This window comes from Somniosus microcephalus, chromosome 11 (assembly GCF_052327205.1).
Source record: "Somniosus microcephalus isolate GS21.2 chromosome 11, FLI_Smic_1.0, whole genome shotgun sequence".
Taxonomy (NCBI): Eukaryota; Metazoa; Chordata; class Chondrichthyes; order Squaliformes; family Somniosidae; genus Somniosus; species Somniosus microcephalus.
The window spans coordinates 92,450,815-92,467,149 of NC_140997.1; the positions used below are offsets into that span (position 1 = coordinate 92,450,815).

Here is a 16,335-nt window from a genome sequence, read left to right on the forward strand (position 1 = left end):
ATTGACAGTCCGGCTTTGTTCGTGGCAGTCTGTGTGTGTTCACCACGTGTTGGCAGTTAACTAGAGCTACTCAGTATTCTGAGATTTCAAACCAATTCTTCCATGTTACTCAACTATTGGCCAAAACATCAAAGTAGCTTCTAAGGCCCTGCGTACTTTCTGAGGTTCGGAGGGACCTCTGAGCATGAACGTCAGTGGAACTGACAGACGAACAAACACTGAGTAGCCTGGAAATGTGATAGATAGAGCCTGATTTAAGCAGAAGCCATTGGCTGCCAAAGAATTATGGTCTGGCCACCTTCCAGTGGCAGTTCACCAACCAAGCTGCACACTTGCTCAATTGCGTTACTGCCTTCAGCTCTGTAACAGTTAGAAGGTTGGGCTTGAGCATGCAAGAGGCAGATAATGTTACCAACCTTGGAATGAGATCATGGAGCGTCCTGGGTAGGCTGTTAGACGGGAGGGGAAGAAAAAGGCAGAGTGAGTGGAGTCAAGCAAAGGGAAAGAAATGAAATCAATGAAGAGAAAGAGAAGAGAGGCAGAAATGGTGACAAAGTGTTGAACAAATACATGGAAGGTGGTAACTCAAATTTAAACATGTTATTCCTTTCTACTTGCAAGATTTATGTGTTTATCGGGCAGGCGGGGTCGGCATGAAGTGGACAGCAAACTGTCACAACCTTGTCAGTGTGCAGCTTGAGAGATTTTAACACCCAGGCCTCATCTGTAGAGCCTCAGTCAGCCACCCTGAAACTGGTGGGAAGTGGCAGCTGGCCAGCAGGCGGGAGCGCAATGTGATGTGGTGGGAGGCCACCACTGGAGACCGAAGGAACGACACTTGGGTAAGACGCAGGGAGGAGGGCCTTGCGGAGGGTGAGGGGGATGCCCGGGGAAGGGGAGGCCTGAGCTAATCGGGTTTGGAGGAGAAATCCTGCTCCTCATGGATTTACAAGGAAAGCTTAAGAAAAAGTCGGGCTCCAATCAACTTCTCATTAGGGTGCCCTGGCGGGAAAGCCACAACCGCTTTCCCACGCAGGCCTCTGGTTAAAATAGCAGTCGAGCCTCAATGTCATCGTAGCCCAAGCTGCATCTTTAAAGAAGGACCCTGCCGGTTTCCAGTGGGTGTCCCGCTCTCCTCTGCTCAAAAGAGCAGGTCAAAATTGGAACCTGGGGGATTGGTGCGGGACATCAGCGGGTGAGTCACAGGCAATTTTAACTGCCCGCCTGGTTTCTGTCGATTGGGCAAGGTTAAAATTGCCCTAGTGGAATCAGAGACGTCCACGGACAGTTGAGACTAGACATTAAAAGATCAATAATATAGGCCATGCGCCCCTGAGTCCTACTCTGTGCCTGAGGCCACGAGCACAGGGCAATATGAGAGGAAAGTGACTGACGCACAAAGCTCATCAAGGCTCACTGGCACTGTACACGTGCGCTGAAGGGGAAAATGTTATAATATTCTACCTGGACAGCCCTGACCTACAAAGGCATGTTACTTGTAGCTGTACTGTTGGACCTCATAAGGCCGAGTTTGCTCATGTGTCATTCTCCTTTCCCATTTACCTCCAGCAGACCTGGCGCTGTTCCAACGCATCATGAGCAACCTGTTGGGAGGAATATTTACATATTCAAATAAGCTGACTTCATCATGCAAAGTCAGCTCATCTGAATGTAAGCGGAGCCATAACTTGATTCACAGCAGCCCTGGTTCAAATGCGCAAGGTCCGCATTATCAGTCCTTACATGTCATAGAATGTTTAACTGTGGAAGGCATCACATTGTCAAGCCCCATGCAGTTCTCTCCACGCATGCACTTTCCAGAAATAGTCACTTGATCGTGATCAGGAGCAGGAACGTTTGCTGATGACCCCGCCCCTTCCCTGGGACCCTACAGAAATGATTCAAAATACCTAAATTGGTCAGCTGAGTTTTTTATATATATATAAATCTTGTGTACCAGCACACTTCCTGTTCTCAGTGTTTGGTATACTCTTATGTCAACATTTACAATGTTAATCTAGTATGTAAACATTTATAGTGGCAATTTTCCTATGTAAACCGTTCCCTGTCACAATGTAGTTGTGGGCTCTAGCCACTAGAGCACATGAGTTTCTCATAGTCTCTCAAGCAACTCCAGCAGCCATTTTGTTTATCTCCAATTCATAGGTGTTTTGCCATTTTTTCGGGTGTTTAAAATTCAATTTTCAGGTTTTCCACCGATAAAGGAGGCACCCAGAGTGCCCTTGTCTATTGGGTCTCAAAATGGCTGAATGACCCTTCAGGATCATTACGTCACCAAGACAGCAGTCATGATTGTATCAATAATGAAAATAAATGACATGTTAGAACACAGCAGGATCTAATACAGAGTTACTTTCATTTTTGACACAATTAGTTGTATAATTGAAGCCCTGGTCTTAATTGGAATGTAGATTTTACAATGTTTGTCATCCCTGTACATCGCTGGTGGAAGGTCAACAGCATGGTATGATTAACTCTCTTTAATTTTGCCCCTTTTTTGTGTCCTCCTCTCCTGAGACCGTCACAGCCCAATTCCTCCTCCAATGTCCATGCAGGTGCATTTTCCAACAAGAGCCATTGAAAAATAGTAAGGAGCAGGAACCCTGGCTAATTACCGCCTTCCCTCCTTCTAACCTAGCCATATTGAGACAACCGTAGTTCCCGTACTGCCACCTGACTGACCATTTTCAAGAAAGGCGACAAGTCCGATTGCGGTAATTACAGAGGAGTCTCCCTGCTGTCTGCCACAGGGAAAGTCATCACAAGAATCCTCCACAAGAAGCCCTCTCCCAGTGGCTGAAGAGCTCCTCCCAGAGTCATAACGCGGATTCTGCCCACTAAGGAGCGCAATGGACATGATCTTCACCGCGCGTCAACTACAAGAGAAATGCAAAGAACAGCACCAACCACCGTACATGGCCTTCTTTGACCTCACAAAGGCCTTTGACGCGGTCAACCGTGAGGGATTATGGAGTATCCTCCTCAAATTCAGCTGCCCTCAAAAGTTTGTCACCATCCTCCGCCTGCTTCACAACGACATGCAAACCGTGATCCTGACCAACGGATCCACGACAGACCCAATTCACGTACGCACCGGGGTCAAGCAAGGCTGTGTCATCGCGCCAACGCTCTTCTCGATCTTCCTGGCTGCAGTGCTCCATCTCGCCCTCAGTAAGCTCCCCGCTGGAGTGGAGCTAATCTACAGAACAAACGGGAAACTGTTCAACCTCCGTCGCCTCCAGTCCAGATCCAAGGTCGTCCCATCCTCTGTCATCGAATTACGGTATGCAGACGACGCTTGCGTCTGCGCACACTCTGAGGCCGAACTCCAAACCATTGCCAACACCTTCACTGAGAGCATAGGCCTTGCACTAAACATCCATAAGATCCCATCCTTTGTTCCTTGAATATCTCTTAATGTCTCTCAGTGTCTCTTAAGAACATAAGAACACAAGAAATAGGAGCAGGAGTAGGCCAATCGGCCCCTCGAGCCTGCTCCACCATTCAATAAGATCATGGCTGATCTGATCCTAACCGCCAATCCACTATCACAGAACCATCTCCTGAATCTAACAGAATTAGACACACAAAATAGGAGCAGGATCAGGCTACACGGCCCCTGGGCCCGCTCCGCTACCCACAGGGCCATGACCGATCCGAACCTAGACTCATGTCCAAATTCCTGTCCGCTCCCCGTAACCCTTAATTCCCTTTACTTCTAGGAAACTGTCTATTTCTGTTTTAAATTCTGTCTTAATCTCTCCTGCTTTCTATCCTGTCACTGACCTTCCCTTTTGTTCTTTCATCCCCTCCCCCTTTTCCCAGCCCCTACTTGCTTTAAACTCTATCCCCTTTCCTGTTTTTTTTCCAGTTCTGACGAAAGGTCTTCGACCTGAAACGTTAACTCTGTTTCTCTCTCCACGGATGTTGCCTGGCCTGCTGAGTTTTTCTAGCGTTTTCTGTTGTTATCCGTAAGACAAAGGTCCTCTACCAACCTGCCCCCGCCACACAGTACTGCTCCCCAATTATCAAAATCCATGATGAGGCCTTGGACAATGTGGACCACTTTCCATACCTCGGGAGCCTACTGTCAACAAGAGCAGACGTTGATGACGAAGTCCAACACCGCCTTCAGTGTGCCAGTGCAGCCTTCAGTCACCTGAGGAAGAGTGTTTGAAGACCAGGACTTCAAACCCAGCACCAAGCTCATGGTCTACAGAGCAGTAGTGATACCCGCCCTCCTGTGTGCTTCAGAGACATAGACCATGTACAGCAGGCACCTCAAAGCACTGGAGAGGTACCACCACCGCTGCCTCCGCAAGATCCTGCAAATCCATTGGCAGGATAGGCGCACCAACGTCAGTGTTCTCGCTCAGGCCAACATCCCCAGCATCGAAGTTTTGACCACACTCGATCAGCTCTGATGGATGGGCCACATTGTCTGCATGCCCGATACGAGACGCCCAAAACAAGCACTCTACTCGGAGCTCCGGCACGGCAAGAGAGCCCCAGGTGGGCAGAGGAAACGCTTCAAGGACCCCCTCAAAGCCTCCTTGAAAAAGTGCAACATCCCTACCGACACCTGGGAATCCCTGGCCCAAGACCGCACAATGTGTAGGAGAAGCATCCGGGAAGGCGCCAAACACCTCGAGTCTCTTCGCCGGGAGCAAGCAGAAGCCAAGCGGAAGGAGCGCACGTCAACCCAAGCACCCAACCCACCCGCCCCTTTAACCACCGTCTGCCCCACTTGTGACAGAGACTGTAGGTCCTGCATTGGACTCATCAGTCACCTGAGGACTCATTTGTAGTATGGAAGCAAGTCATCCTCGGTTCCAAGGGACTGCCTAAGAAGAAAAGAAGCAGCTAACTCGGCACCGGCCGAGGGATCTTCCTGGTCAGTGTCATCTCACCCAGTGTATTCACACAAACTATTGGGAGACCTGTGTCATTCCCAATGTTCACTTTGATTTTGAAAACCCTTCAGGTTGTTTAGCCGGACGGTTAGATTAACAATTTCAGTTCTGAAAATGGTGATTTGTTACAGAGAGACGAGGGAGCTGGTCGCAGGATCCAACAGCAAGGATGAACTAGGGAGTGTATGAATGCGTGCGTCAGGGGTTGAGGTAAACATCTGTGTACCTCAGCACTTGTGCACACATCCCTCAATCATCATTGCCTGGATTGCTACTTTATAATCAGATAACTGATTGATTATAAAAACATAAGTCATCTGACTGCAAACATTGAGTCAGATTATTCTTGGACCTCCTCCCAGATCTGAAAATAAACAGATTCAATGTTAATACTTTCATCTATGAAAACCAGATCGCACTGTTATGGTTGGAACTGGTGTTTTGCAGAATAAAATAAAATACAATTTATGGGCATAAACTCAATTCAACTTCAATGGCATGCAGCACAGATCTACAGAGAGATTAGCAAAAAAATCCTGCAACAGCTGGAAACCTGGAATAAAAAAGAAAAGTACGGCAGATGAAATAGTAAAGGACAGATTAATGCTTCCTGAGGAGACCTTTCCTCAGAACTGGAAACTAGGAGATAAATGCACTTCTTTATAGGACTGAGCAAAACGGGGGCAGCGTTCGAAGCAGGGCTGCTGCCCTCCTGTCATGACAGGTGTCAGCTGTGAGCTCAGTGGGTGGTACTCTCGCCTTTGAGTCAGAAGGTTGTCAGTTCAAGTCCCACCCCAGAGACTTGAGCACAAAATCCAGGCTGATACTTCAGTGCAGTACTGAGGGAGGTGCCATCTTTCGGATGAGACATTAAACTGAAGCCCCGTCTGTCCTTTCAGGTGGGTGTAAAAGATCCCATGGCACTATTTTGAAGCAGAGCCTAGGAGTTCTCCCTAGTGCCCTGGCCAATATTTATCCCTCAACCAATACCTAAAACAGATTATCTGGTCATTATCACATTGTTGTTTGTGGGACCTTACTGTGCATAAATTGGCTGCCATGTTTCCTATGTTAAAACAGTGACTACACTTCAAAAGTACTTCATTGGTTGTAAAGCGCTTTGGAACACCCTAAGGTCGTAAAACGTGCTATATAAATGTAAATCTTTCTTTAGGAACCTGCAAACTGAAAAAAGAAAGTGACAACTGATATATGAAGGGGCTGAAACAGCTGCACAATGGAGAGAGTTCAAGAGGAAGGAGAAAAAGACCAGAAAGTGAGGGAGATTGAAGGTCTGAAATCACTAATGTCGACAGGTTTTCACTGTCGCGGTGAGCTGATCTTTGTACATCATCCAGCCATCTTCACCTCTTGCAAACTTTTCTTTAATAAAAACCTGTTCACAGGCGACTGACCCCATTAACTGCCTCTCTGTGGTGGGTCAGTGTTTCCTAACTCGACTTTTACCAGTTTTCCCCATCACCCCCGTTTTGTTCAATTCTATAAAAGGACTTATTTATGCACCAGTTTCCAGTTCTGATGAAGGATTTACCCCAAAGCATTACGCTATCCCTTTTCTCTTTCAGGTGCTGACAGATCAGCTCTGTACTTTTTGTATTTATTTCACTTCTGCAGAGAAGCCTGCACTGTTCAACATACTGAATGTATACAGAATGTCCCCTCCAGTTTTTTAGATTGTCTGTTGTTTCCTGGTCCACTGCCCCTTCCATGTTTGACACCATGTCCCGATCAAGCAACCTCACTCCAATCCTACCCCTCTCCTCAATTAGTCTCTAATAGGTGCACGTAAGTGGTATGGATTGATTTGCCCTCCAGTTTTTCCTCACGACGACCCAGTGCCTCTCTCCGATATGATAGAAAAACAAAGCGCAAGTCCACGTGAGTTCCTGCAATTCACCCGTGGCCTCCTAATCTGCATTCGGTCTTCAGATGGTGTTGATCATTTTATCGCTGGTAGCATCATCAAAGTAGCAAGACTGCTACACTGCATAATTAATGTCTGCTTTGATAGATTGACCCAACTCAAGTCAGAGTAATCCAAACAGCTGCTTTAACAATGAGCACTAGCATAGCTTTCTAACACCTGCACCGCATTTTAGAATTTCTTCCATAATTTCTCAATGCCCCATAATATGAACAAATTGGCAAAGAAATGAAGATGCATTATCTGCATTTTCTCGGCCATAAGAACCAGAGGTGTTTGAACAGCCACAGTTCACACACTTTGGCGAGACGTTTTGCCAGTTACATGCCATGGGTGGTGGGCTTTGCTGGTAACCGTAAGCAAATTTGCCCCGTTAACCTACAATGTCGCTCCTTCACACTTCAGGGCTACACCACAACTAGCATTGGCAATAAAAGCTGCTTGGCCGCAGAAATGCACCAAACATTGAATAAAGCTACCCCCTTGAGCTCACGTTATATATTTAAACAAAAGTAGGCACTAAGGAGTGATATCCAGGGCATAAGCTCATGTGAAGTTCATGTGTAGCTGGCAAGAACTTCCTTCCAATAGGCTTCGACATCCTCCAAACCCCTCGATCAGATCAGTGCCTTAGAAACACATCAATAGTGCAGAACCGAGGTCTTGGGTTTGGGGCAGGCGGGGGTGCTCTGATGCTCATCTCTTGGCTAGACCTGATCTTTATCAAACATGCATTCCTTTCCAGGAGATGCTGATGGATTGGTTAAGTGATTCAACAGTGATGGATATAATGAAGTTATCACACACAGGACAACCTACTCAACATGGCAGCAGTCTTGCCTGACTATTACTACCTGTTATTCAATGCTTGCCACTTTACTCGACTTTATCTTCAAGGAATGTCTACTAGCAGTAATTAACACAACAGTGTGTGACTTCACAGTGTCATTTTACATTCAGTTTGCACAGTTAACTGCTTTTCCTTTCAATGGTGCTGACTTCAGGTGTTAAAGGTTCTAGGGTATAAGGGACAGGGCAAATAGCAAATTGTTCTTGTGAAATATTAATTATTGGGACTGCCACTTTAAGTGGGTGATGAGGCTCTGCTCCCTGCTGTCCTACCTGTGATTTCATGTTGTCTCAGCTCGTTGTATTTGTATGCTTGCTCCAGGGGTCTGATGGCATTGTGGTATATCTTCCGTAACCGCTGCAGCACACCTAGTGATTGGGGAGGAGGGGGGGGGGACAAATAATTCATGAAGAGGACAAGAAAACACGGAATGAGAAACAGTCATCCACTCCACCAATAACCTCGCCTTTCACAACATGTGTACAACCTGCCCTCCAATGGACTGTGCCCACCCGCTCTGTATAAATGCTCCCTGATTCTCAAAGGTAATCAAGTGAACCTAAAGAAATTCCCCGACACCCCCAAAATATTCCTCCATCCTAGAATATTCTTCACCCCCAGACCCCCAAAATATTCCTCACCTCCACACCCCCAGAATATTCCTCACCCCAACTCGCAAAATATTCGACACTCCCGGAATAGGACCTGATTGAGGTGTACAAAATTATGAGGGGCATAGCTAGGGTAGATAAAAAGGAACTTTTCCCCTTAGTAGACAGGTCAATAACCAGGGGGCATAGTTTCAAGGTAAGGGGCAGGAGGTTTAGAGGGGATTTGAGGAAAAACTTTTTCACCCAGAGAGTGGTTGGAATCTGGAACTCACTGCCTGAAAGGGTGGTAGAGGCAGGAACCCTCACAACATTCAAGAAGCATTTAGATGAGCACTTGAAGCGCCATAGCATACAAGGCTGTGGACCAAGTGCTGGAAAATGGGATTAGAATAGACAGGGCTTGATGGCCGGCGCGGACATGTTGGGCCGACGGGTCTCTTTCTGTGCTATATAACTCTTATGACTCTAATATTCCTCACCCTCCAATCCCAAATATATTCTGCACCCCCACAACCCAGATTATTCCTCACCCTAAAAATATTCCTCACCCTGATACGCTTATCAATTACTTCATAAAAGGTGATGAGTCGAAGAAGAGATGACGAGTCGAAAGAAGAGATGAATAAGGCTTTTATTAGCTAAGAAGAGACCATGCTTCTTCGTGAGTGACTGAACAAGTCTGAACGAAACCCACACAGTGGTGGGTGGAGTCAGCTGAGGCATGCCTCCATACACAGCGCCACCCAGAGGTGGCAATATACAATACAGTGGTTTACCACATTCACCCCTTGTTTAATGTGAAGTCCGGCGGGGTGAAGGGTACTACAAGTTAAGTCTATCAGGAGGCCTTGTCTGACGTCCTGATCGTCGTGGTGGCGGCGGTGGTGTTGCAGCATCCGACGTCGGGTCTGGTGTCTGGGTGGTTGGCGAAGATTCCTGGGGCTTTGGCATGCCGTCTGCAGGGGTTGGGTTGGGAGGGGTGGTGGGGGATAACAGTGGTAAGGGGGATAACGGTGGTAATTCAGGGGTACCCGAGGGTGCGAGATCTCGTATGGAGACCGTGTCCTCCCGCCCGTCTGGGTATGTCACCCAGGCATACTGGGGGTTGGCGTGTAGGAGGTGCACCCGCTCAACCAGGGGGTCCGTTTTATGCGTCCTCACGTGCCTCCGCAGTAGGACGGGCCCAGGAGAAGTCAACCATGCCGGTAGTGAGGTTCCCGATGTAGACTTCCGGGGGAAAACGAACATTTTCTCATGAGGGGTCGCATTAGTGGCAGTACAAAGCAGTGACCGAATGGAGTGGAGCGCTGCAGGGAGGACCTCCTGCCAGCGGGAGGTCGGAAGGCCCTTAGATTTTAGTGCTAAGAGGACTGCCTTCCAAACCGTCGCGTTCTCCCTTTCCACCTGGCCGTTCCCCCGGGGGTTGTAACTGGTGGTCCTGCTCGTGGCGATACCTCTTGTTAGCAGGTACTGCCGAAGTTCGTCGCTCATGAACGATGAGCCCCTGTCGCTATGTATATAGCTGGGGAACCCAAACAGAGCGAAGATGTCATTCAGACACTTGATGACCGTGGTACTGGTCATGTCTGGGCAAGGGATGGCAAAGGGGAAACGGGAGTACTCATCAACTATGTTGAGGAAGTACACATTGCGGTCAGCGGAGGGGAGGGGCCCTTTAAAATCGACGCTCAGGCGTTCGAAGGGGCGGGTGGCCTTGATCAGGCTTGCTCTGTCCGGCCTATAGAAGTGCGGTTTGCACTCGGCGCAGATTTGGCAGCTCTTGGTCATGGTCCTGACCTCCTCGATGGAGTAGGGCAGGTTACGGGATTTGATAAAATGGAAAAACTTGGTGACCCCCGGGTGGCAGAGGTCATTGTGGAGGGACTGCAGCCTATCACTCTGCGCGTTGGCGCATGTACCACGTGATAGGGCATCTGGGGGCTCATTGAGTTTCCCTGGCCGATACAAGATATCATAATTGTAGGTGGAGAGTTCGATTCTCCACCTCAAGATCTTGTCGTTCTTGATTTTACCCCTCTGCTTATTATTAAACATAAAAGCTACTGAACGCTGGTCAGTGAGCAGGGTAAATCGTTTCCCGGCCAGGTAATGCCTCCAGCGACGCACCGCTTCTACAATAGCCTGGGCCTCCTTTTCGACGGAGGAGTGTCTCGTCTCGGGGCCCTGGAGGGTCCTTGAGAAAAAGGCCACGGGTCTGCCCGCCTGGTTAAGGGTCGCGGCTAGGGCGAAGTCGGAGGCATCGCTCTCCACTTGGAAGGGGATGGACTCATCCACCGCGTGCATTGCGGCCTTCGCGATATCGTTCTTGATAAGAGTGAAGGCTGCACACGCCTCTGGTGTCAGGGGGAAGGAGGTGGCTTTGATGAGGGGCCTGGCTTTGTCTGCATAGAGGGGCACCCACTGGGCGTAGTAGGAGAAAAACCCCAGGCATCTCTTCAGTGCTTTTTGGCAGTGGGGAAGGGGTAGCTCCATTAGGGGGCGCATTCTGTCGGGGTCGGGCCCGATGACTCCGTTCTCCACCACGCAGCCGAGGATGGCCAGGCGCTTGGTGTGAAACATACATTTTTCCTTATTGTACGTTAGGTTCAGCCGTTGGGCCGTACGGAGGAAATTTGCTAGATTAACGTCGTGGTCCTGCTGGTCGTGGCCGCAGATGGTGACGTTATCCAAATAGGGGAAGGTTGCCCGCAGCGCGTTCTGGTCAACCATTCGGTCCATCTCCCTTTGGAAGACCGAAACCCCGTTGGTGACGCCGAAGGGGACCCTAAGGAAGTGGTAGAGGCGGCCGTTTGCCTCGAAGGCAGTATACTGGCGGTCCTCATGGCGGATGGGCAGCTGGTGGTACGCTGACTTAAGGTCGATGGTGGAGAATACTTTGTATTGCGCAATCTGATTGACCATATCAGATATGCGAGGGAGGGGGTACGCGTCCAGCTGGGTGTACCGGTTTATGGTTTGGCTGTAGTTGATTACCATGCGGCGTTTTGCAGTGGTTTTAACGACTACAACCTGGGCTCGCCAGGGGCTAGTGCTACCTTCGATAATGCCCTCCTTCAAGAGCCGCTCCACCTCAGAGCTGATAAAAGCTCTGTCCCCGGCACTGTACCGCCTGCTTTTGGTAGCGATGGGTTTACAGTCGCGGGTGAGGTTAGCGAACAGGGGAGGGGGGGGGACTTTTAATGTGGAAAGGCTGCAGGTGGTTTGCAGCGGGCGATTTAAAAGTTGTTGGTTGCAGACTGTGAGTGGGGGGAGGGGTCCACCGTATGCTAGTGTGACACTCTTAAGGTGGCACTGAAAATCCAACCCTAGCAGGACGGCAGCGCAAAGACGGGGCAGGACTAGCAGTTTAAATTTTTTATATTCAGTGCCCCCTACTGACAGGGTCACCACACAGTAGCCGCTGATGTCCATTGACTGGGACTTGGACGCCATAGAAATGCGATGGTGCGTTGGCAGAATCGTGAGGGAGTGGCTACGTACCGTGTCGGGGTGGACGAAACTCTCTGTGCTCCCGCTGTCGATCAGGCAACTGGTGGCGCGGCCGTTTACCGCGATATCCATCATGGAGCTGGATAGATGGTGAGGGAGGGCTTGATCCAGCGTCACGGAGGCCAGTATGTGGCTTAGTGAGTCACTATAGTCATCCGCCGAGACGGTGGTCGGTTCCGGTGACGAAATGGCGGTTGAGTGCGTTGGATACGATGGCGGCGGATGCCATGCGGCCGGGGGTACACAAAATGGCGGATAAGATGGCTGCTCCCACGGCCCGCACGCTGCGCTGCTGGCTGGCTTCCCCTTGCAGGCGTTAGCGTAATGGCCTTTCTTCCCGCAGCCCGAGCAGGTAGCTGTCTTAGCTGGGCAGTGCGCTCTGGGATGTTTTAACTGGCCACAGAAATAGCATTTTTGGGCCTGGTTACTGGGCATCGAAGCAGTTCTTACCGGAGGCTGCTGTCTCGGTTGGGTCGCTGCAGCGGTTGGTGCCGGGGGCGGCGGTCCCGTGTCCCACGGTTTCGATTGCCATGTCTCGGCGCCGTTACGGGGGTATGCCTCGAGGTTTCGGTGGGCCTCCTCTAACGAGAGCGCAAGGGCAATGGCCGTCTTCAGGTCGGGTTCCTTGCTTTCTAGCAGTCTCTGCCGGGTGTGGTCTGACTGGAGGCCCCTGACGAAGGCATCACAGGCGAGTCCCTGCGCGTGCTCCACAGCCGTTACCGCTTTACAATCGCAGTCTCTGCAGAGTGCCAGTAGCGCCCGTGCAAATGCCCCTACCGATTCTCCCGGTTGCTGCCTGCGGGATCCCAAGAGGTGTCGGGCGTAAATTGTGTTCACTGGGCGCGTATATTGCCCTTTTAGTAGCTCGAGGGCCGCCACGTACGTATTAGAGTCCCGGATTAGCATATATACTTGATGGCTCACCTGGGCGGTCAAAATTTTCAGTTTGTGATCCTCCTCTGTAACCTGTGAGATTGCGAGGAAGGATTCAAAGCAGCTCAGCCAGTGTTCAAACTTGGCTGATGCACCCACCTCTTGAGGGTCGAGGTCCAGGCGTGGTGGTCTGAGGGCTCTCAGCAATGTCTGCTGTATCCGTTGCTGTTGTTGCTCCTCAGGTGTCGCCATTTAACTTTTAGCTAATAAAATTGATACGCTTATCAATTACTTCATAAAAGGTGATGAGTCGAAGAAGAGATGACGAGTCGAAAGAAGAGATGAATAAGGCTTTTATTAGCTAAGAAGAGACCATGCTTCTTCGTGAGTGACTGAACAAGTCTGAACGAAACCCACACAATGGTGGGTGGAGTCAGCTGAGGCATGCCTCCATACACAGCGCCACCCAGAGGTGGCAATATACAATACAGTGGTTTACCACACACCCCACACCACTAATCAACCTCATGGCTAGATACATCGTACATGCCAACCTGGAAAACTAACCAGAGCTGACCAACAGCTCCAAAAATGCACCAGAAAAGCTGACGACTCAAAAGCAGCCCTGAATGTTGGTCTATGACATGCAGTTGCACTTAAAAGCCTTGCTTATCACCACTTAAGCTACTGGTTTACCTAACATTCACCATCTTGCATGGGAGTAGTGGTGGATCTAGAAACTTTTGAAGGAGATGCTAGTGGCTGATGACGTGGGTTTATTCACTAATTTCTGAGAGGCTGGGTTTGGGGAATGATCTCGAAAATGAGATTTTCTAGGTGTCCTCAATAACAGGCTGTATCTGTGTCCTGTGTCCCTAGTAACAGGCTGTATCAGTATCTGTCCCTAGTAACAGGCTGTATCAATATCTGTGTCCCTAGTAACAGGCTGCAACTATATCTGTGTCCGGTGTCCCTATTAACAGGCTGTATATGTAACTGTGCTCTGTGTCCCTAGTAACAGGCTGTTTCTGTGTCCTGTGTCCCTAGTAGTGGGCTGTATTTGTATCTGTATCCGGTGTCCCTAGTAACAGGCTGTATCAATATCTGTGTCCCTAGTAACAGGCTGCAACTATATCTGTGTCCGGTGTCCCTATTAACAGGCTGTATCTGTATCTGTGTTCGGTGTCCCCAGTAACAGGCTTCGGGCTAAAAATGGGCCCGAAACAGGTGAGAATGTGTTCACCTGCTGATAATGAGTCCCCCACTCCCATTGCATCCCGATAATGCCAAAACACCCCGAGGAAATTTGGGGCCTATCTGCTGTTGCTAGGAGAAGAAGTTTAAAAATACTTATATAAAAAAATTATTCTCAAATGGCAAATAACGAGTGGTTATCAAGAAAATTGAGCAAATGGCCCATCATTTTAGACTTTTTTTAAAGTAATAATCATATTCATTGTAGACTCCAAAATACTAGAAAATGCACTAAATAAAGTGCAAAAATCAAACTTTTCTGGGTGGATCACACCCCAGACACTCATAGAAAATAAATCTTGTGACTTCAACACTTGTATTCCCTCTTGAGACTTCCAATTTAAGTGGAGGAATGTTGTATGTAACTACAACTTAAGTTAAAATTCTGTGTCCCACTGCACTTACAGAGTAATTATTTATTTTTGAGTTGTCAGCCTTTTTGAAACTTTTTCTAGGTTTTTGGTTTTTTGTATTTATGCACTTGTGAAAGCTCCAGAAAATATTCTACAAATGTTTGTACAGAACCAAAGTGCTTCCCCTCCCCAGCTGTTGACTTACCAGAGTAATCGTCAGATGGAGTCTTCTCATTTAGCCGGAGGGTTTTATCAATGTGAGATCGATCTCTGTAAGGTAGTTGCAGCTGAGGCTCTTCCTCCACCTCCACCTCCACCTCATCTCCTTCATCTGCAAGGTAAAGAGAAAGGAAAACATCTGCTAGCTCACCATAGACCAGGAATCAAACCAGGATTAGGTGCTGTCGTGTATTGATTGCGAGTTTGACACCAGTCAATACGGTAATGTAATGTGCGAGTTTGACACCAGTAAATACGGTAATGTAATGTGCATTGCATTATGGGAATTACCTGGGAAAAACGGCAGCCGGCCATTTTTACACAATAAAGTGAACATCGCAGTTATGAGCCTGTCTGCCTGATTCTATGCTTTAATGCGTTCATACAACATTGGCGACGAGGATAACGAACGGAATCATTTTAGATAGGTAGTTGCCCAAGTTTTAGTTAGCTAGGATGGAGAAGACTGGCATTCAAAATTTTGCATGCTTCACCGAGCCAGCCACGTTGGGTCCAAGATGGACGAGGTGGTTAACGTCTTTTGAGCTTTATGCCGATGGCAAAGGACTCATTATCGACGATACCTCTACAGCTGCCACAAAGCAGAGGAGAAGAGCTCTACTTCTACACCTAGCAGGACCAGATGTCCAGGATATCTTTTCGACTCTACCGGACACAGGAGAGCCAGCAGACTACACGGCAGCGGTTAGTGCTTTGAATCACTACTTCGTGCCCCAGGTCAATGCAACATTTGCTTGACAGACTTTTCATAAGTTGCCTCAGAAGACAGGTGAGACTGCAACAATTTGCTACTCGCTTGCGGCAGGCAAAGACTGTGCTTTTGGGGGGGATGCGGATAATCAATTCACATGTGGGATTACAATAGGTAAGAGAACTGAGCAGGCGGAGTTCATTGTGGTTAAAGGCCATGGAGAGCCGTTGCTAGGAAGGGAGACAGCCATGAAACTGGGAGTTTTAAAAATAGGCGCAGATGTCTCAGCTGTGGTAGATGTAAGACAGCTACTAGAACAGCGGTATCCAAAGGTGTTCCAGGGAGTAGGAAGGCTGAACACAAAACAGATCAGTTTGTGTATCGACCCACAAGTGAAGCCTGTGGCCCAGCCACTCAGGCGTATACCATTCAACTTAAGGGGGGCAGTAGAGGCCAAAATAAAACAATTGAGGGACATGGACATTATTGAACCTGTAACTGGTCCCACCCCATGGGTAAATCCTGTGGTTATTGTACCAAAAGCGGATAAGGATGTAAGGTTATGCCTAGACATGAGACGAGCAAACCAGGCAATAGTGAGGGAACGATATCCAATCCCCACCGTTGATGAGATACTCCAAGGTATGAATGGCTCGACGGTGTTTAGTAAGCTAGACCTGAAATGGGGTTATCACCAGCTAGAACTGACCCCTGAGTCACGAGAAATCACAACGTTTGCAGTACATAACGGAGTATACAGGTACAAGAGGCTGATATTCGGTGTATCTTCAGCTAGTGAGCAATACCAGCACGAGATAGCTAATGCCTTAGCTGGAATAGAGGGTGTTGAAAACATCTCAGACGACATTATCGTGCATGCACAGGACCAGGAAACGCATGACAGACGCCTGCACGCTGTCATGGCCAGACTAATGGAAAGTGGACTGACACTAAACTCAGAGAAGTGCCAATTCAACATGGACCGATTGATTTTCATGGGAATCCTGTTTGAAAAGGGCATCGGACCAACAGCAGAGAGAGTGCGAGCGGTGGCAGAAGCTCGGGAACCAGAGA

At 48.7% G+C, this 16,335-nt stretch overlaps 1 protein-coding gene and 1 long non-coding RNA gene across 3 annotated transcripts in view; one reads left to right on the forward strand and one right to left on the reverse strand.

The window, feature by feature from the left end:
• The window catches only part of srlb (sarcalumenin b), a 124,777-nt gene that overhangs the window by 11,805 nt on the left and 96,637 nt on the right, over positions 1 to 16,335 (reverse strand). The window contains exons 3-5 of one of the 2 annotated variants that reach the window (XM_086001012.1): positions 14,536 to 14,661; positions 8,002 to 8,097; positions 417 to 449 (exon numbers count right to left, since the gene is read on the reverse strand). In XM_086001012.1, coding sequence (XP_085857138.1) covers positions 417 to 449; positions 8,002 to 8,097; positions 14,536 to 14,661 — 255 coding nt within the window. The remainder of the gene's footprint in view (positions 1 to 416; positions 450 to 8,001; positions 8,098 to 14,535; positions 14,662 to 16,335) is intronic. The other variant, XM_086001013.1, reaches the window with a different exon arrangement.
• Positions 324 to 6,455, forward strand: LOC147110740 (uncharacterized). The gene is made up of 2 exons (XR_015079976.1): positions 324 to 577; positions 6,109 to 6,455. It is a non-coding gene; the product is annotated as an uncharacterized LOC147110740 (long non-coding RNA).